Below are 22,193 nucleotides of genomic sequence, written 5' to 3'. Positions count from 1 at the left end.
TTCGTAAATAATAAAGGTTCTTTTGATTTGATTTGAGGGAAGCAGGAATAAAAAGGAGCATGCACGATGGCTTACAATGAGGGCAGAGGGAAGATTTACTCAGAGCTTATATGTCGAGTCCAGACCCGTACTGTTCAAAAAACCTAGACTGACCTGAAAACTATATTTTTACAGCATATTTTTGTTGAACAAGTTATTCATTGCATATTGACAGGTACATTTAGCTCAACTTAAGGCATCTCCTCGTATTGTCACTTTTTGTTCGTGTCCTAATCACGTTCAAACTACCAATATTAGCGCGGCTGTTCCCGCTGGCGTGGAGCATCCAAGCGCCCAGCGACGCATAAAAGCTCCCGGCCGACACAATGCGTGTGATAGACTGCATACCTTCGCCCCAGGCTCCATGCCGGCAGTTACGGTACTATACTGCATTTCAAGTAGTTCCTTGGGGCACTGTGGAAGGTACACGAATTTTCAGCCAATAGGAAGGCCGAATGCAATTCGAGATGTGCTCATCCGCGCCGCGTCCTCTACTCAGAGTCTGCTTGTCATCGTGTAGGCATAGAGTTTCATACAATAATTACGCGTGTAGGTACATGCTCCATGGTTGGTAGATTGACGAAAAAAAATGTTCTGACGCCGTAACCACAAGCTGTGTTTACATGCATGCAACAGCGGAGCTTCGCTTCACCTGTACGCTTTTCATGCTGTTAACTCGCAGCCTCCTGAGCAAGTAGTAAGAGCGAACACCCTTATAAATTTTTACCTGCGTCACAGCGTCCGCTCGGCGTCTACTTGGCGTTTGCTCGCTACCGTCATCCGTACCATACTAGAGCGGGGTAGTAAATTAATGATGCAATGAATAATTATGTCTTTCTATCGTTCCGTTTCGTCAACGCATCACCAGCCCTAATGCTGCGGCGCCATCTGCTAACTAGAAATCAAACCAATTTTAGGGCTCGGTACCGTGTCTGTAGTCCTAGCGGCGTTAAAACAAACAGCCTATCTCAATAGTTACTATAAAACATACCTAATGCTTTTACCTGAGCTTCATATGAGACTTAGTAATGACAAATTTTGTTGTTTGTTTCTTGCTGACAGTGCGGAGAGCCAGTAACAAGCGCGAATTGGGATCGAAGCGAGTGGTCGGCACTGCATGGGTACTGCCATATGTTGCTGTGTAATCTCGGTGAGGGTGGTTATTACGGTTACCGGTGGTAACTGCTACAGTAATTAGGGGTATACGACGGGCTTGCGCAAAGGTCCTAACATTTCACGTATCGTTGTACCGTATCATGCAGCAAGAAAAAATACAACTCTCTAGTGCCGCCAATAATCAGCCAGATACGTCCAGGACTATATTCCGCTGCCCAAGTATATTGCCTGTGTACGCCTCGCACCTTCGGAAGTGCTGCAAGGTACTTATTAGATCACACGCTGTCGTGTTCGTGTTCCTGCGAATGTCTGGTGACCAAGATAGCACTGCGTGTTACGTTGCATCGGCTCATCTCATCCATGCAAGAAGACAGTGCGCCAGCAGTGCTTTTAGAACGCAACTCTTAGGCACCCGTTCCTGCGGCAAGCGTCGGCGTTGTCCGACGGCGTCAGCGTAACCGGGCGAACGAGCACAGCGAAAGATGAAAGCGAACGTTGAGCCTAGCGGGAAATGAAATAAAGACAATAGCGCAGGAGGAAGGTGTAGCGGAACCTAAGGTCCCTAGGTAAAACAAGTTTTACAGTGGAGCTGTTAGAACCTCGCTGGGTTTCTCTTGGCGTCTGCAACTTCGCCGAACTGGGCGCGAGAGAGCTGAGAGAGAGAGAGTGAAAACAGAGTATAAAAATAGCACCGCGCAACATAGCGGCGCGGCGAGAGTGGGTGGGGCCTAGCGGTGAAGGAGTGGCGCGGCGGGGACACGTGTGGTGTGACGTCATTGCCCTCCGATAAAAACCAATAAAAACCCACGCGCTCGCTTGGGTGGTCCTCTTTGTCGCAGTGGAAAAAAATTAAGCGTGGCTCTGCTATCACAAACACCGGAGACAAGCGAAGCTGGGGGAAGCCCAGCAAAAGTTAGACTAAGTGTGCGGTTTGGCACTACTTTACTGGCCTTCCCCCAGCTGCGCTGGTCTCTGGTGTTTGCGGTAGAAGAGCCACGCATAATTTTTCTTTGTCTGGGGACCTTATCGGAACCATGAGGCGGAAAGCGGAGGTAGAGCGGCGGGGAGACGGCCTGCGCATGCGCAGAGTTGCCGGCGGCGTAGGCATCCGCAGCCGCTTGGGCGATCTCATCTGCGCTTCCGAGGGGGGGGGGAGTGAGGGCAGGGCGCTGTGACGTGGGAAGGGCTGTGGTCGTCCGCGGTGTCAGCTGCTGAGGTCAGTTCGCGGTATCAGCGTGTGTGACGGGGATCACTGCACCTACAAGGGGCGATGGTGAGCGGCTACGAGTAATGCTCAATCTGACGCTCCCTTGGATGTTGTCGCCGCTGACACTGGTGGCATGACTTCCCCGCGACGATTGGCCGCTCTCCTCATTGGTGGAACGAAAGCGTAAGAGGAAAGGCGTAGTGCAGCGCAAGATGGGCTGTGCGGGAACGGTGGCTACGACAGGGCGCCAAAGTAGAGCGCGTCTTCTCTATGGAAACAAAGCGCTGCATGAGCGGAGGCCGGAGGTCTGTCTGCGGCGACTGCTGTGAATCGCACCCACGCGTCACCCACGCGCTGCATATCGCTATCTCCTGATTAGCGAGGCAGACGCGCCACACTTCGCCCCCTTTGTAACGTTCCGCATGAGACATATTGCCCGTGCCAGCCAATATATCGCGAGATGAAAACACGTACAGAGCCGCGCTCAAATTTCGCATTAGGGAGTATCGTAATCGTTGGTGATCTTTTTTTTTCGTATCTTGCCGTTTCCAGTGCAGTGTAGTTTCAGCACTTTTATTATGGGGAAAAAAAAAACTCACGCAATAAGCATCGGGACACGTAGTGTTTCTTGCTCTTCCGCAATTCACAACCGGAATTTTTATTGCAACCAATTTTTGTCCGCGGTCATTGACGAATTCGCGAGAATTTTAAGAAAGTAAAACAAAGCCAATATTTGTAGCATCATGCATGGGTTACACAGTCCGAGGAAAACCACTGGTCGCCGATAAAAAAAAAACGAAGAAGTCCTTCGCCGTCAAAACCTCTCATAGACGGTCCTGCTGGTGCACGGTAGCACACGAACCAACGCTCACAAGCTTAACACACAATTTTGAGAGCCACCTTTCAAATACAGTTCTCGGCTCAGCAACTGATGAGAAATCAGCGAGCCGCGTGGCTGCACTGTCGGTACCTAATCCTGGAACACAGCAATGGGTCCCGTCCACACAGATAACGCTTCCAACACTGCGCTCAGCGCCTGCAAGCCCCTCACAGTCCCCGGCTGTCCGCGCACATGCCGACTACTCGCCACGACGTGCGACGACGGTGTCGCGCAGTGTACGGCACTTGCGAGCAGGCCGAGGCGGCACCGCGCCTGTCTAGGCTCTCTTCCGCCAAAAATTCAGTGCGAGCATCTGCAGACGTGCTCTCTTCCAGATGCAGCAGTGCTTCTTGCAATGCCTCGTGTACAGCGCGACGTCCTGGAAGTGCCTGTGACAACGGTCGCACCGGTAACGCGGCTGCCGACAGTGCTGGTGCCGATGCAGTATCAGGCCGGCGACGGTCAGGAACGTCTCGCTGCAGCGGTGGCACTCGAACGGCCGGATGCCCTTGTGCAAGCGTTCGTGTACCACCAGGGCGTGTGAATCTGCCAGCGAGGCCCGGCAAAGCGGGCACACGATCTCCTCTGCGCTCGTCACGTTCTCCCCCGCGTCGCCTCCCGTTTCTCCTTGGCGACTCACGTCTTGCCGCTGCTTCTCCAGTCTTCTGCAGGTGCGGCAGTGCATGAGCTTGTCGTCTCCGAGGCGGCTGCGAAAACCAGTTGTCAGATGCCGTTCCATTCTCTGCTCGCTGTTGCGTGGCAAGTCCTAGCTGAAACCGCGCTGTCCAGGAGCTTTCTGCCGAAAGGGGCGCTGGAGGCACGAGGAACATTGCGCTAAGATCATGTCGACGAAGACGAAGTTGCTGTCCTTCGTCCCTCTATCAGCAATGGAACAGGTGTTGAGGCAACAACAATGTTATGAAACGACAGCACGGAGGACTACATAGTTGATGATTTGCAATGTTGTGTTCATCCTGTTCTGAAATTCGCTGTGTCGGTCAGCTGTATTCCTTCTTTTTTTTTTCTGGTTCTGCAGCTTACAAGCTGCGCCCTCTATTACTGCAGAAAAGGTATAGGCACTGCGTCTGTCTCTTGATCTAAGGGTTCTATTCTCAACACGCATGATCATATGCGCATGGCGGCTGCATAGCCGCCATTATCTGCCATGTTGGCTCTCTGACTGATTCTCGAGAGGTCACGCTTTTTAAAATTCGTGCCGTGAAGCGGAAGTTTTGCAAAACGCAGTTTCGCGTTTTCATCAGGATAACGGAACGTGACGTGAGCTTCGGACTTTCCCAAATAAAACATTTTTCTGGCCCTTGGCAGCTGCACTGCGACGTTAGCGCAATAAAAATAGTGATCGGTAGCGTGCGGAAGCTCATGCAATGCATCTGCAATTTCGCGAATATATGGTAGTGGTTCAAGATAGCCGCCATGTCAGCTTGTTGATTGGCTGAAGGCATGTAACGTGAGCAGAGTCACAGGAAGGGCCGTTTCGTAAACGTCAATTTGACGTTGCGTGACGTTGGGCTGGGCCGCCATTGCAGAGATTTTCCACTGTAATCCTTGGTGCAACGAGCCGCGCGAATTGTGGTAGTGAGTGGCCGTGTGCAATGGCGGCCGAGAGGCATGTGTATAGCCGCATTTACCCCGTCGTTTGGGATCACGAAAACTTCTTAATGCGAAAGCATTAAATGGCTCATGAGGCGGAAAATTCAGCGTTTGCAGCGTGACCACTCGATGGTCCAAAAAGGCTACGAACCCTCGGCCTTTTGTTGGAGTCGAAACCTCGACCTTTGGTGTTAATGAAGGCTACGAGCCCTGACCTTTGGTGGCAGTCGAACCCACTACCTAATTAAGACACAGTTAAGTGGTAATTAAGGTACAGTTGATTAAGATAGAAGATTAAGATAGGGCACTCAAACTCACGAATTTTGTTGTTTAGGCGAAGTTAATTAAGGCATAGTGAATTAAGGTGGACTTAATTGATGCACTCGAGCCCACGACTTTTGTTGGGAGTCGAACCCACGATCTTGCGTTGTGGCATAATATCTAAGCATGGAGCGGTGGTCGCAATGCTTTAGCATTCATCCACGTAGGGATAACTAAGGGCCCCCGGAAATTTGTTCATAATTTGTGCTCATAGCATTTGCATTGCTCTCGTATGTGGCTGGCATTTGAGTTTTAGCCATTGTTTCTTTTTTTAAGACGCGTTTCTTTGGAATAATATTGGTTAAACATTACAAATCTACGACTTTTTGCCCTTTTCATTGGATGGGTGGATTGATAGATGCTATGAGCGTCCCCTTGGGAACGGGGCGGTGGGTTGCGCCACCAAGCTCTTGTTATTATTTTTCCTAATGTCCTACATATATTTAAAAAAAAACGAGAAAGGAAACGAGAAGAACTCCCATCGAATTTCCTGAATCCCTATTGGGAACTTCGTTTTTGTACGCCTCCGTTGTTTGTCGTCGCCCTACTAACTGCTGCATTCGGGTAGCACCCTCTGGATTTATAATGCGGATCTTAAAGGCTATGCTTTTGCTGGTTGAATGCGCTGGAATTGATTTTGGCAGCCAGAAACACATTATAGACGTCGTGCTTTTTACACCACCGATTGTAATCAACATTAATAACCATTCACATCGGCAGTGTACACAACTATTGCGGCTTTTTTATTTGCCAAAGAAAAATGTACGCAAAGCGGCACGCGTACGCAATCTAACGCAGCACTGACGAAGGTACGAGGTGTACACAGAACGAGGCGTACATGCTGCGCAGTATTCTTGCCATGTGGGATACTGTCTATTAGCCAGATTTGTTAGCTTTATTGTTACTTAGTACATAGTACGTGAAAGCGATACGTGACACGCTAGGCCATTCGTGCATGCACACCGTACCAACTTTTATATTGATACATGCATATTGCGTGCGTCTTGTGGACGATGCACGCGGGCGCCCCGACGAAGACGACGAGCGCTCTCTGGCTCTCGAGCTGTCGGCTGAACTGGCCAGCGCTGCAGTTATCTTTCGTAAATATACGTTGTAAATAGTCTCCAGGGGAGGGGGGGGGGGGGGTATTCAGTAAGAGGCCACCTAGTGGACTGTCCATTTCGGCCGCTGCTGATTGGATGCAACTGTACAAGCGAGGAGTATACGAGCGGCTCTAGCCAATCAGGAACGGCTGAAACGGACAGTCCACTAGGTGGACTCTTACAGAATACCTCCCCTGTTCTTAATCCTTCGTTCGCGTAACAATATATACCCTTTCGTTGTTGACAAACATAGACCCTGGACGGCTTCCGGTTTTGCTCACTGACATAGCCCACTAAATGTAGTAAGAAAGAAAGGCATTGGCGGCGATATCGAGTAAGTGCGTTGAAATCTAAGCCCGCCGATTCATAACACTTTTTCTCTACATAACAACAATTTGACAAGTCAAAGTTGCCGTAAGTTATACGAAAAATTTTATGTATTGGTCTTGAGGCGTAATAAGCACGTCTTTTATCTCAAAACTTAAAGATAGACTTTGCGCACAGTGAAACAACATCAAAATGCGCTTGTTTTCAGGCGCAGCTAGTAAACTGATAAGGCTCGTGGCCGGAAGTTTCTTGGGGTTGCTCTCGTCGGATGGGGGGATGGCGCCAATGCATGCTGCTGGCCGAGGGCTGCCGAGGAAAACCATTGCCTAGAGCATGAATGCCAATTATTGGTTATGTGTGTGGGTATTGGGCGCATGCTACAATGAAAGTTCCAAAGTGTGAAAGTTGCCGAGGGCACTTGGTTGTTACTGGAATTGAGACCGCACAACTGGACCGAGGTGGCCTCAAATTTTCCTCTGCCCTTGTAATTACAGTATGTATACGGAGGTTGTAATTACAAAGCTTGTGACACAAAGTGCCTGCACACAGTTTATCCATGGGCCCAACCAAAGGAGTGTCGTTCGGCAACTGACTCTAGACTCTCTGCCGATGCTTGAGGACATAGATGCATGTGAAAATGGGCACGCCTACGAGCTCCTTGTCGCACTGGTTGCAAACTGTGCAGCAAACATAATGCTGAACAGCTTGTGCACACGAAGGAATGATCATCTAAATATTAGAAAAGAACAGAGGGCAAAAAACCGAAAAGCTAAAATCTTTCTTAAAAAGTAATTTTTCATACCTTGTAGTCTGCACATTTAATTGTGTTAAATTGCACTGCGGGTATTTTATTGCAGTTTTCTGATGTGATTTCTTCGACCAACTTCTGCCTGTTGCAGTACAATGAGCCTTCTTTTGTTTGTGTCGTGCATATTTTCTAGCCTAGATTTAAACGGCAGTTCGTTGTTTTGTAATTTGAAATTGTGGTGTTTTCTGCATCTCAATGCGACATGTTTCTTTCTTTCTCATTGAACTAAACCTCAGACAGTTTTTGCTGTGGTTGGTGAATGACTTTTATTTGTGATAACTTGTGGCTGTGTGTGTTTTTCTTGTGCAGAGTGCATGCAGATATATTGTGCAATTTGGTTTGTGCATTGGGATTTCTTGTGGATGTCTCTACCTGTAGCAGAGCAGTAGGTGGTTTTTTGCGTCAGATATTTATCCTACTGTTGTGCACAATCTGGCCACCAGAGTGTTTAATGGACAGTGTTTTTTTCGCATGTCTTTGACTCTGAAATGCAATGTGTTGTGTTTGATGCCCTTGAAGTGCAGCATTTTTCAATCTGGTAAGTGAGTTAAATAATACATTTGTCTAAGCTACAATTAAAATGGCAGTGTAGTTTTCGTGTTCCAACTTTTGGCATGGCTTTGGCATTGCAGTGTACTATGTTCTGCTTTCTGTCATTATACTGAGGCTCCTAGTGCGTACATTAATTAACAAATGGCTATTTTCGGATATTGTTACTGTGCGTGCCTCTTATCAGTGCAATGACTTCTTTTGGCTGTCAGTTATGATTTTATAGTACGCAGCATAAAAGGCAACATGTGTCTATATTACAGCGCGATATCGTTTGCTGTTATCCATTTCAGCCGCGAACATTGTGTAGTGGTAAATATGCTTACAGACAGCGTCTGCTGTGATCAATAAATATGTATAATTCCCTTCGTAGTATTAATTATTTCAATTACCCTGATAAATCGTGCGAACCTGGCGGTCGAAGAACCTGTATGTGACATCAGTTCTCGCGAGGCGAGCGCGCAGCAAGCGCTCGCGGCCCTGCCAGCCGGCGTGTAGTGACGTCGTCGACGTCACATCACGTGACGCGCAGGCCCGAAAGCACGGCCCGAAAGCTATTTAGGGGGTAATGGGAGAACACCCTGCCATTTTATAGGTGTTCTTTCTGTGGCCCTGCCGCTTCCCCGTTGCCAGTCACGATGCAGCCGACCTTGTTCACCGAACGCACGCTTGAGAGCAGCACGATACCACTTCGTAACCGCTCCGTCACGTGTTTTTTTTTTTCATATTTCGCGGGCTTTCTTTGCAACCCGGAAAATGGGCTACGTGAGACGTATCGTACAGGATATAACTCGATCGATGGTTTCTGAAGGTGCTCTACAAATCTGCGTATCATACTTGGGGTCCTCAGCCAATAATTAAAAAGTTGGGTAATTAAACCTAATTAATTAGTGAGTTACGGGGAGAACAAAAAATTGCTTAAGTTTAGGCCAGTGCGAATAGTATGCGTTCGGTTCAATTCGCTTCCGACGCACCCTTCATTTTTAAAATCGTGGCTCAAGTTACGTGGGACACCCTGTATATATCATACTGGCTGTCAAGTTGGGGGTGAGGCTCTTACACGTATTTACACGGTAAGAATCTTCGTGTAATTGTCTTATACTTCACTACCACTAAAAAGTAAAGCCAGTTCCACGCAGTGAAAGCTGTCAAAACAGCGAAGCTGGTGGTTGTTTTCTTAACTTTGAACTCGTGTTTAGCGCGATTTTCATGAAATTATTTTCTCTCGTCGTCGTTTTGCTAGATTCGAGCTTCGGTTCCGGAATGCACACACTCTTCATTTGCGTGAGGTTGTGATCACACCACAGTTCATCACACACCTTGCAGCTGTAACCGCACTCACGGTCGAGGAATTCTCTCTTGAACCGTCCATCGGCACCCTCCGTGGAAGGAATCTCTCTGCGTCGACGTCTCTGCTCGGCCTCCTACCCTCGAAGTTGGGGGTTAGCTTACCTCTGCTGGCGCATGGCTTGGGCTGCCTTCTCTTGAATGTGGCGGTTGGCTTGCCTCCACCGGCGCTCTGCTTGCGCTTCTCGCTCTCGAAGCTCTGGATTTGCGCGAAGTCGGCGCTGCCGCACTCGTGCGAGCTCCCGCTGCCGCTCGCACCGTGTTGTCAGCCGCGGCCAATCGTGTGAGGCGAAGCTGAAGGCAAACTGAACGCGCGTTTCGAAAAATGATCTCCGATCGCGCCCCATGGCGCGAAAGGGCGCCCGCCGGCGAAACACTTGCTCCTATACCAGCAAGATTGATGCCTTCAGGTAGCATGTGTGGTTTTATTGACCGGTTGCCTTCCCTCAAAAAGATCACGTTCTCTTGACGCCTGCGGCAGAAAGAATGTTCCACATCCGCCGCCAAGGTATGTGAGTGGCCTCGCTGGCTAACACTCCCAGGGTTCTACTAGGAAGCATAAATACCCAAGAAAGTGGATGGGAAAACGGCGCCGCGGTAGCTCAATTGGTAGAGCATCGCACGCGAAATGCGAAGGTTGTGGGATCGTTCCCCACCTGCGGCAAGTTGTTTTTTCATCCACTTTCATTTCCATTAATTTATCGTTTCTTTGTTTCATTTACTAAGCACAAGTAATTTCCCCTATGTTGTCCTTGGTGTCAGTGTTTGTTGGCTTATGATATGACTAATCAATATATATATATATATATATATATATATATATATATATATATATATATATATATATATATATATATATATATTGACACGTGTACTTATCTTTATCTAGCGACCACGTTTCGCCGCCTAACAAGTGTTATCGCACAGGGCAGGACGCGCCTGCATGTAAAAGAAGTTTCTGGAATGTTATCGATGGTTCCGTCCACTGTCTTTCCCCGCAACTTGTGTAATCTGATTGCATGTATGCGCGACGCGAATAGTGTAGAACTTTGTGGAAGACACGCGGGTCCCAGCGGTTAATCTGGAACATTTGATGACTGATCTATAAAAGCCGACGCGCTTGACCCGCTGATCAGATTTTCGACGATCGCCGACCGTGTTCGCCGCCATCGTTGTGCTATAAGTGTAGCCTGTCTTGTGGGCACAGGTTCGCCCACTAAAAGTTAGTTTTGTCGTTCACAGTATTGTTCTTCTACGTCACCACCGCGTGACATCTGGTGGAGGTGCTGGGTATCGATCCCAGTACTTCTCGCACGACACAGTTCCGTCGTCCACCACCACCCCCGCCGCCAGCACGCCAAGCCGTCACCTCACGCGGCGTTCCAAGGAAGACTGACGTTTGGCGCGCCCCCGACCACCGCCCGCTTTGCTATCACTGCGGAGAAGCCGGGCACATCTACCGCCGATGCCCATACCGGGAGTTCGCCGTTAACGCGCCACGACCACAGATTGGCGAACGATCTCGCGATATCGCCGACGGCCTGGCCGCCACTCAGTGGAGCCCTCGACGACCGTCCCGTTCGCCGTCATCAGGCCGCTACCTGTCGCCGCAGCGCCGACCATACGCCGGCCCAGCCCGGGGCCGCTCTGCGAGCCCATATCCGGAAAACTAAAAGCAGCAACTGATGGAGGTGCGGTTGCTGTTCGTCGAACTGACGAAGATCCTCCGCCGCCGACGAAGACGACGAAGAGACCATGTCGACGACATAATGACACGCCGCCGTCTCGACGAAGTCAGGAAGCCAAGACTGCACCGACGAAAGACGACTTGACCACGCGACGTTCCAGCTTCAGTTCAGCACGACGCAGCCGTGATCCGACGCCAAGACCTAACTGCAACGCCAGACAAAGAACCACCGACCTCGTCGTGCTTCTCGACGGCCACGCAGTTACCGCCTTAGTAGACACAGGGGCTGATTACTCCGTCATGAGTGGACACATCGCCGCCCAGTTGAAGAAAGTTAAGACCGCATGGGAAGGCCCTCAAATTCGGACCGCTGGAGGACACCTCATAACGCCGACTGGAATCTGCACGGCAAGAATAACCATTCATGACCGGACTTACCCTGCCACCTTCGTTATCCTCTTACAGTGTTCACGAGACGTCATTCTCGGTATGGACTTCCTGAACCAACACGGCGCAATCATCGACCTCAAGTCGAAGTCAGTAACGCTGTCGGAAGATAAAGCGATACCGCCGGAGAGCCCTCGTAGTCACCACGCCTTGAGTGTGCTCAAAGATCAAGTGAGCATCCCGCCTCGCTCCAGCATTGTTATTCCGGTCGGCACCCAAACACCCGCTGACGTAGAAGGTGTCATCGAAGGCGACCAACGTCTACTGCTAGACCGTGAAATTTGCGTCGCAAGAGGGATCGCTCGACTGCATGAAGGGAAAACTGAAGTGTTGCTGACAAACTTCAGCTAGGAGTTCAAGAACATCAACAAGGGCACGACGATCGCGTACATCGAGGAAATTCTGGAAACAAGTAATGCGTTTGTCCTCTCGGATTCCGCCGCATCTACCCCGACGACCATGGATCCCGAACCAGACTACGACATTAATCCAAATCTCCCTATGATTAAGCAACAGCAGCTCAGAAGTCTGCTCCGACGATACAAAGGCTGCTTTTCGACGTCATCGAGGATTCGACAAACACCAGTCGCCAAGCATCGCATAATCACCGAGGAGTGCGCTCGACCACTCCGCCAGAGCCCTTACCGAGCTTCGCCGCGAGAACCTGAAGCTATAAGAGAACAAGTCGACGAAATGCTGCGCGACGACATCATCCAGCCGTCGAAAAGCCCGTGGGCATCCCCTGTTGTCCTGGCAAAGAAAAAGGACGGAACCCTACGTTTCTGCGTCGATTATCGTCGTCTGAACAAGATCACGAAGGACGTATACCCCCTCCCACGGATAGACGACGCATTGGATCAGCTCTGCAACGCTAAATACTTCTCGTCGATGGACCTCAAGTCTGGCTATTGGCAAATAGAAGTCGACGAAAGAGATCGCGAAAAGACCGCCTTCATCACTCCAGACAGCCTCTACGAGTTCAAGGTTATGCCATTTGGACTGTGCTCGGCGCCTGCAACGTTCCAGCGCGTGATGGACACGGTTTTAGCAGGGTTGAAGTGGCAGACCTGCCTCGTTTACTTGGATGACGTCGTTGTCTTCGCCGGAAATTTCGACGATCACCTTAGGCGGCTTGCAACAGTACTCGAGGCCATCAAGTCATCAGGGCTCACTCTGAAGCCAGAAAAGTGCCGCTTCGCTTACGATGAGCTTCTGTTTCTAGGCCACGTCATCAGCGAGTCTGGAGTACGCCCCGACCCGCAGAAGACAGCTGCCATAGCAAAGTTCCCACAGCCCATCAACAAGAAGGCAGTGCACAGATTCCTTGGCATGTGTGCCTACTATAGGCGCTTTGTCAAGGACTTTTCACGCATCGCGGAGCCGCTAACACATCTAACTAAATGTGACGTCGAGTTCAAGTGGGAAACGCCGCAGGCCGACGCATTTCAAGAACTCAAACGACGCATGCAGTCGCCGCCCGTACTTGCGCATTTCAACGAGCACGCCAATAGCGAAATCCACACTGTCGCCAGTAGCCTAGGCCTCGGTGCCGTCCTAGTCCAGAGAAAAGATGGACATGAACACGTGATAGCTTATGCTATCCGGTCGTTGTCAAAAGCGGAAGGCAATTATTCTACAACCGAAAAGGAATGCCTCGCCATCGTTTGGGCTACAGCGAAATTTCGCCCTTACCTATATGGCAGGCCATTCAAAGTCGTCAGCGACCATCACGCCTTGTGTTGGCTAGCGAATTCAAAGGATCCCTCAGGACGGCTGAAACGGTGGAGCCTCAGACTACAAGAATACGACGTCACTGTAACATACAAGTCCGGACGAAAACACTCAGATGCCGATTGCCTATCACTCGCCCCCATTGACCCGCCGCCGCAAGATGACGAGGATGACGACGCCTTCCTTGGAATAATAAGCGCGGAAGACTTCGCCGAACAACAACGAGGGGACCCGGAGCTAAAAGCCCTAGTCGAGTATTTGGAAGGGCACACCGACGTTGTCCTTCACGCTTCAAAACAACCTACTCGTGAAGCAGAATTCATCAGTCCGCGCCAACTACCTTCTTATTGTTCCGTCGGCGCTGCGTCCAGAAGTACTGTACGCCCTACATGACGATCCGACCGCTGGGCACCTCGTATTCTCCCGGACGCTGTCGAGAATACAGGAAAGGTATTACTGGCCGCGTCTGACCGCCGATGTCGCCCATTACGTCAGGACATGCCGAGACTGTCAGCGACGCAAGACACCACCGACAAGCAGTGGCGTAGCAACAGGGGGGGCCGGGGGGCCGTGGGCCCCGGGTGCAAGGGGCCAGAGAGGGGGGGGGGGTGTCATATGCGTCTGAAGACACCCCTCTTTCCGCCAGCTACACCCGGGGAGGGGGGTGACAGAAGACCTATGGGCCCCGGGTGCCAGACGACCTAGCTACGCCACTGCCGACAAGGCCAGCGGGATTACTGCAGCCGATCAAGCCTCCTTACCGACCTTTTCAGCCGATCGGGATGGTCTTGTTGGGACCGTTTCCGACATCAACTTCCGGAAATAAGTGGATCGTCGTGGCGACGGACTATCTCACCCGCTTCGCTGAAACTAAAGCTCTACCGAAAGGCAGCGTAGCCGAAGTGGCGAAATTTTTCGTCGAGAACATCCTGCTCCGACATGGTGCTCCAGAAGTCCTCATCACCGACAGAGGAACGGCTTTTACAGCATAGCTCACGCAAGCCATTCTGCAATACAGCCAGACAAGTCACAGGAGGACAGCTGCATACCATCCGCAGACGAATGGTCTCACGGAGCGCCTGAACAAGACCCTCCCCGACATGCTAGCAATGTACGTCGACGTCGAGCACAAGACGTGGGATGCGGTCCTGCCGTACGTAACATTCGCTTACAACACGGCGGTGCAAGAAACAAGACAGATCACGCCATTTAAGCTGGTTTACGGCAGGAACCCGACGACGACGCTCGACGCGCCATGCTGCCGCACGTCACTGACGAGGAAAACCTTGACGTGGCTACCTATCTCCAGCGCGCCGAAGAAGCCCGACAGCTCGCCCGCTTGCGGATCAAGAACCAGCAGAGGACCGACAGCCGACACTACAACCTCCAACGACGCTTCGTCGAGTACCAGCCCGGCGACCGCGTTTGGGTATGGACCCCGATACGCCGACGAGGACTCAGTGAGGAACTACTGCGACGCTATTTCGGACCCTACAAGGTCATCCGACGTATTGGCGCTCTGGACTATGAGGTCGTGCCAGACGGCATTTCGCATTCACAGCGGCGCGGCGCACGATCTGAAGTGGTCCACGTGGTGCGCCTTAAACCCTTTTACGGACGCTGACGAAATTCCTTATTTTTGTTGTTTTCTTTGCTACGAGTATTTTGTTTATTACTTTTGTTTGTTTGCAGCATTGGGTCGATGCTATTTAAGAGGGTGGTAATGACACGTGTACTTATCTTTATCTCGCGACCAGGTTTCGCCGCCTAACAAATGTTATCGCACAGGGCAGGACGCGCCTGCATGTAAAAGAAGTTTCTGGAATGTTATCGATGGTTCCGTCCACTGTCTTTCACCGCAACTTGTGTAATCTGATTGCATGTACGCGCGACGCGAATAGTGTAGAACTTTGTGGAAGACACGCGGGTCCCAGCGGTTAATATGGAACATTCGATGACTGATCTATAAAAGCCGACGCGCTTGAGCCGCTGATCAGATTTTCGACGATCGCCGACCGTGTTCGCCGCCATCGTTTTGCTATAAGTGTAGCCTGTCTTGTGGGCACAGGTTCGCCCACTAAAAGTTAGTTTTGTCGTTCACAGTATTGCTACTGTGTTCTTCTACGTCACCATCACGTGACAATATATATATATATATATATATATATATATATATATATATATATATATATATGACCTCTGTATACATGCAAGTGGCGATGTTTTCATCCTTAATAAATGTTGTAACTTGTTAGAACAGGTTTTCTTTTCCATGAGTCCTTAACATTGGCTGCTGAAAGAAAACCAATACTGAGACACATCATCCATGCACGTGCATTTCAGACGCCGTTGATGAAAGGCTCTGTCGAAGGTGTCACTGAAGCCTGCAGGTGTTTTTTTTTGGGGGGGGGGGGAGAAAAGTTTCGTTCGTTCTCCGTCCTCGCTTCACCGTTGGAACTTGAAGCTTCTCGGACGATGATCGGCAGTTGTTGATCAAACGCAGACAGGAAGCGATGCAGATCAGATGTACAAGAAATACTTATACGCAAACTTTTCTATATACATGGCAGGTAAAACAAAAACATTACAAATTTGAACAATTGAGAAACAAAGTCTCACTCTTCGACTGTCTCAATGACTGTTAGAGCCCAGACTCGTTTTAACGCACATAGTACGGAGGCTCACTGATCTATCAGCAATCCTGATTTCAGCCAAGTCTAACGTACATGGTACGGAGCCTCACTGATCTATCAGTAATCCTGATTTCAGCCAAGTCTGAGGGACAGCATGTCGTCCCGATTTTTATAGCCCAATTACACAAAGAAAAAAAAAGGCGGTAGGACCGTTGGCCCGTCCCACAGGTTCAGTTGCCAATCAGAGTCAACCGTTTGTTAAGCCACAACCCACAGGGATGGGCTTACTCTTCAAAATAAACATATTGGAAAACAAAGCTCTTTTCCTTCTTCGCCAAAACTCCGTTGCCCTCTCATTTCTCCGTAGTTAGTGACGGGCTCAGCAAAACACGCCAGGCCCGAACAAGTTATCGCTAGACCGTTTCAAATCCCAACGGCGTCTAGGCCGCAAATGTCTCGGAAGCAGGGGCATCGATACCACGTAGTGCGGCCGTACTCAAAGTTTGTCCGCGTGGGAGACTGATGGCCCTCCTTGTCCTTCAAACTTATTGTCTACAAGACAAAGTTCTCCGAGTGCGTGTTTCCAAGACGCCGTCGTCCGAATGCACTCTTTACGTGTGCACCGCATTCCTACAGCGTGCACTGTAAGCTGGCCTTCGACACCACACCGGCAGTCGCACCCAACAACAAGGCTGGCGATTGCGTTCCGGACGCGTAGAAGATTAGGTCCATGCTCACTGCATGCGGAACGGGGTCGGAGTTGCTAAGCCCTTCTTAACCTCGGCGGCGCCTTCAATTAGTCAGGCACTCGGGAGCCACACTCACAATACCTTGTACAGCGGTCCCTTTCAAGGCTGGTCTGTGTGGACTCGTGTGACCGTCGGCGGACTGCCAACACCGTGCGCACAATGCCGACTTCCCGGAATCGGCACTCGCCCACCTGGCACCTGCCGCGACGCGTCACCCAACACCGCGCGGTGCCTGTGACCCCACATAACACAGCAACTGTCGCCCGGCTGACACGGGGGCAAGTGAACCCCCTCTCTATGCACAAAGCACGTGGCCGATTCGTGACACTTAAGAACCCGAACAATCAGAGCGACCTTACACGTCCCTCCTAAAGAGTATACTGGGCTTACAATGTGCCCAGCTATACTACAAGAGCCAAAGGGCGCTGTATCGTAAAATTAAGGCTCTGAAGGTTCCGTCAAAGAAAATTGACATACGCTGCCCAACGCGGGTGCTGCGGAGCCCGTAAGGAACAGGAAAATGAACTAAAAGGACCACGAAAAAAAAACAATTTTCTCACAGCGATAAAAGAAAAGGGCGAAGGCTCAACACATTCATGGCAGTGAGCATGCAAAAGAAATACTCATGTAAGTACAGGAACACTTTCCAACGCGCTGCACTGTACAACAGCAGAAAAGTGACATATACAGGGTATATACATAGTATGTCCACAGTCTTATAACCCTCACACACATGGACGACAACAACCACAGAAAGTTCCATCAAGGCTGAACTGTCCCACGCACCCGTCCTTCGGGTGAACGGGAACATTCACGCCTGTCCCAGCTGGCATGGCTGTTTTTGTCTATCCTTTCTTTTCTCCTCTTTACTCGATCGGCTCCCATGAACGATTCGAGAGCCTTGATAATGCATCAACATTGGCGTTACATGTTCCTTTCCGGTGACGCACCGTTACATTGTAGCGCTGTAGTGAAAGCGCCCATCTGGCTAACTTGTCCCCCTGCGGGGTGCTGGTTGTCAAATATGACAATGGCTTATGATCAGAGACAACATTCACCACTGCTCCGAAAAGCCAGTAGTCAAATTTCTTGAGTGCCCAAATAATAGCAAAGGATTCTCTCTCTATAGTCGACCAGCGCGCCTGTGTCGGGTTAAAGCGATGGCTAGGAAAAGCGATCGGCTTTTCTTTTCCGTCCGCTGACATTTGAGCTAAACAGGCACCAGCCACCGTCGCCGACGCATCAGTGAATAGCCGGTACGGCTGATGAGGCTCAGGAGTGTTCATGGCGACAGCCAGACAGAGAGTTAACTTTTGACTTTCGAACACGCACTGCGCATCTTCCAACCATGTAATTGAATTAGGAACCCCTCGCCTTGTCAAAGCTGTAAGCGGGCTCCCCGCATCGGCGTAGTTCTCTCTCAGAGTTGAGGGCACCGCAATTTCACCCGTCCAAGTTTGCTGCAACATTGATAGGGACCCATTTGGGTTTCTACCGTACAATGGCCTGAACGGCGCCACCCCGGTGGTATCATGCGGCACTTCGTGATACGCCCACAGAACAAATGCGATCAGCTTATCCCACTTTCTTCGGTCCCGTTCCATTACATGATACAACATATTCTTGAGGACTCTGTTCCATCTCTCAACCACTCCGTTGCCCTCAGGGTGTTCGGCAGTGGAGAACCTCGGTGAACAGCCCAGTTTTTCTAACATTAACTGTGTCAGTTGAGATTTAAAGTTAGTACCTTGGTCTGAATAGATCGTTTCCGGCACTCCAGTAAAACTGAAAATTTTCCGTAAAGCCTCGCATGTGGCCCTCGCTGTCAGGGATCGGAGCGGCACTACCTCATTGCGTCTTTCTTCTGGTAGGACCAGCTGTCTGACTCCCGCTAAGGAATCCCAATGGTACAAAAGTCCGTCTGACACGAGCATGCCAGCTTTGCCGTTTCTCGCATCATACCAGGCCTTTTTCTGGCTTTCATCGGCAAGCTGAGCAGCTCGAAATTCCTCCCGCTGACTGTGCACCCCAGTGACTTCTTGTATGAGACTATTCTCTTGCAATTTAGGGATTTCATCTGTCGTTTCTTCGAAACTTAGACCGCAATCCGGCTCAGTGTTATCGATCATTTCGACTGATCGGACCCCAACGGAACTGGCTACTCGCGGAATATTTTCTCGTGCAAACTCCTCTTTTTCCTGCGCCTGTAGTAGTTCCCAATCTTCCTTTGACAGCAGGCAGTCAACCCCCTTTGCAAGTTCGTCTGTAACTGCGCACACCAGATCGATCCTCTGCGGTTGTATCACAGCCCCCGGGCGATGCATGCCTACGGGCAGCGTAGCTAGGTTAGCTCGAATGGTCTTTCCGAATGCCGACTCGAGCCTTACTGTTCCCGATGGCTCCTGTAAAACGACCGGCAACATACTTTTACGGACGACCGTTATCTCACTACCTGTGTCCAACACAGCTTCCGTTGCTATATCCCCGCATATGATAGGGATAAGGTCCAGCTTTGACCTCCCTGAACTAGCATTTTGAGCTAACACTTGTACTCTAGCGCTTAGCACCCTTTCTTGCTCTGGTGGAGGTTCTTCACTTACTACAGCAACCTTCTGTACCCTTTGTTTTTGCACAGTCGGCGCCTTCCCCTGCTGTTCTTTATTTGAAGCTTTTGGGCAGTCTCTGGCTAGGTGACCCTGTACATGACACATGTGGCATTTTAAATTTGTCCTCTGCGGGCTAGCTAGTTTTGCGTGCTGCAGCAGTGAGGCTGTTGCGGCTGGCTTAGTTGCTCGTCCTTTCCCTTTAGCTTGCTCGAAAGTCTCGAGCACTTTCGCCACCTCCACTGGCTTAAACCAATCTTCGCCCTCCCGCAAAAGAACATATTCAAGGGCTTCTGAGCTTAGAATGGCTTTCATACGGTCAGCGACCATAAGCTCCGTCATAGCTTCTTTGGAGTTTGCATTGCGAGATCGAAGGTAATATGCCAAATAAGTTCTAGCGCGGGACGCGAACTGAGCCCAAGTTTCCTCCTTTCGTTTAGATGCCTTTTCAAACCTCTCCAAGTATTTAGCTGGCGTGAGCTTAAGTTCATCTAATACCGCCTTCTTTACAGTCTCATAATCTGTACATTCCTCGTCATTGAGGCCACGCAACAGATAACGAACCCGCTCGGCCAGCGCAGGCATGATCAAATGTACACGGCTATGTGCTGGTACTTGAAAAGATGCAAACAACTTTTCGACCTCATCAAACCATATCGGAACGTCAGCGTCACACGGCAACCGGTATGCCTTAAGCACTTTAGCACATTGTGCTATTCCATCCGTGATGGCACCGTGCCGATCGCTTCCTTCCGACACCGAAGGCGGCCTGCTCGACTGCTCGAGCTCCACTCTCCGTAGAGCAATGCGCTCGCACTCTAGCTGTAGGCGCACCTTTTCCAGCTCCAGCTCCAGGCGTCTCACCGCCATGGCCTCTGGATCTGTCGTGCTCGGAGCCTGCGAAGCGCCCTGCGTCTCACTATTCATTTCAGTATCCGACGTGTCAGACTCGGTCTCTCCGATGCGTTGTAGTTCCTGCCGTCTCTGACCCTCTGTTTGTTCAGATGCAGTATCAATGTTTATGTTAGCCTCAATCGCATTTGCTGTTCTGCGCGTGAACACCATTAACCTCACTGAACAACAGCCATGCCAACCTAGACAAAACGCAAGGAATCCCGCTCACCCGTTGCTGCTGGGGGCGCCGCCTGACGTCCTTGTCCAGATGAATTGCAACCCTTGCGGAATTCGCTGGTGGCCCTCTGATTCCTTGCGCCTGGCTCGCCGCTCGTTGCTCGTTGTGGGGCTTGCCGATCCTGTCGGCTGCGCCAGTAAAGTTTCGTTCCTTGTCCGTCCTCGCTTCACCGTTGGAACTTGAAGCCGTTGCTGCTGGGGGCGCCGCCTGACGTCCTTGTCCAGATGAATTGCAACCCTTGCAGAATTCGCTGGTGGCCCTCTGATTCCTTGCGCCTGGCTCGCTGCTCGTTGCTCGTTGTGGGGCTTGCCGATCCTGTCGTGCTGCGCCAGTAAAGTTTCGTTCGTTCTCCGTCCTCGCTTCACCGTTGGAACTTGAAGCTTCTCGGACGATGATCGGCAGTTGTTGATCAAACGCAGACAGGAAGCGATGCAGATCAGATGTACAAGAAATACTTATACGCAAACTTTTCTATATACATGGCAGGTAAAACAAAAACATTACAAATTTGAACAATTGAGAAACAAAGTCTCACTCTTCGACTGTCTCAATGACTGTTAGAGCCCAGACTCGTTTTAACGCACATAGTACGGAGGCTCACTGATCTATCAGCAATCCTGATTTCAGCCAAGTCTAACGTACATGGTACGGAGCCTCACTGATCTATCAGTAATCCTGATTTCAGCCAAGTCTGAGGGACAGCATGTCGTCCCGATTTTTATAGCCCAATTACACAAAGAAAAAAAAAGGCGGTAGGACCGTTGGCCCGTCCCACAGGTTCAGTTGCCAATCAGAGTCAACCGTTTGTTAAGCCACAACCCACAGGGATGGGCTTACTCTTCAAAATAAACATATTGGAAAACAAAGCTCTTTTCCTTCTTCGCCAAAACTCCGTTGCCCTCTCATTTCTCCGTAGTTAGTGACGGGCTCAGCAAAACACGCCAGGCCCGAACAAGTTATCGCTAGACCGTTTCAAATCCCAACGGCGTCTAGGCCGCAAATGTCTCGGAAGCAGGGGCATCGATACCACGTAGTGCGGCCGTACTCAAAGTTTGTCCGCGTGGGAGACTGATGGCCCTCCTTGTCCTTCAAACTTATTGTCTACAAGACAAAGTTCTCCGAGTGCGTGTTTCCAAGACGCCGTCGTCCGAATGCACTCTTTACGTGTGCACCGCATTCCTACAGCGTGCACTGTAAGCTGGCCTTCGACACCACACCGGCAGTCGCACCCAACAACAAGGCTGGCGATTGCGTTCCGGACGCGTAGAAGATTAGGTCCATGCTCACTGCATGCGGAACGGGGTCGGAGTTGCTAAGCCCTTCTTAACCTCGGCGGCGCCTTCAATTAGTCAGGCACTCGGGAGCCACACTCACAATACCTTGTACAGCGGTCCCTTTCAAGGCTGGTCTGTGTGGACTCGTGTGACCGTCGGCGGACTGCCAACACCGTGCGCACAATGCCGACTTCCCGGAATCGGCACTCGCCCACCTGGCACCTGCCGCGACGCGTCACCCAACACCGCGCGGTGCCTGTGACCCCACATAACACAGCAACTGTCGCCCGGCTGACACGGGGGCAAGTGAACCCCCTCTCTATGCACAAAGCACGTGGCCGATTCGTGACACTTAAGAACCCGAACAATCAGAGCGACCTTACAGGGGGGATAAAAAGAAAGGCGTGCAAAGCAATCTGAAGCGAGGCGAACATACAGCAACATATTCATTCTCTAGGCATAGGCTATCCATACCATTAGAAATAATTGTTAGTTGGCTACCTCATTATCTTTAAAATCTCCAAAAGATGAAATAAACTTTGTCCTATGTATATATCTAAATATGTTGTGTTGTGCATGGTGTTCACATTGGAAATTGAAAAAAAAGAATGTTGAAGTGAAAAAATACA

General features: G+C 50.4%; 1 protein-coding gene across 1 annotated transcript; it reads right to left on the bottom strand.

The window, feature by feature from the left end:
* Nucleotides 1-3,519: 3,519 nt before the first annotated feature.
* On the bottom strand, nucleotides 3,520-20,085 carry LOC142586909 (uncharacterized). Its single transcript, XM_075697818.1, has 2 exons — nucleotides 18,518-20,085; nucleotides 3,520-3,949 (listed from the first exon to the last, which is right to left on the bottom strand). The coding sequence occupies exons 1-2, from the start codon at nucleotides 20,083-20,085 to the stop codon at nucleotides 3,520-3,522; spliced, it is 1,998 nt and encodes a 665-aa protein (XP_075553933.1).
* Nucleotides 20,086-22,193: the final 2,108 nt, after the last annotated feature.

This window comes from Dermacentor variabilis, chromosome 1 (assembly GCF_050947875.1).
Source record: "Dermacentor variabilis isolate Ectoservices chromosome 1, ASM5094787v1, whole genome shotgun sequence".
In the NCBI taxonomy this organism is placed as follows: domain Eukaryota; kingdom Metazoa; phylum Arthropoda; class Arachnida; order Ixodida; family Ixodidae; genus Dermacentor; species Dermacentor variabilis.
Note: the sequence above shows the minus strand (reverse complement) of the source record. Positions and strands in the feature narration are given on the sequence as shown.

What these genes read in the sequence shown, in the direction of transcription:
- LOC142586909 (XM_075697818.1), bottom strand. Translation starts at nt 20,085, where the DNA reads ATGAATAGTGAGACGCAGGGCGCTTCGCAGGCTCCGAGCACGACAGAT. An exon ending in GAAAGCCAGAAAAAGGCCTG is followed by an intron (nt 3,950 to 18,517) that starts GTATGATGCGAG and finishes TGGTTTTCGCAG; the next exon opens with CCGCCTCGGAGACGACAAGC.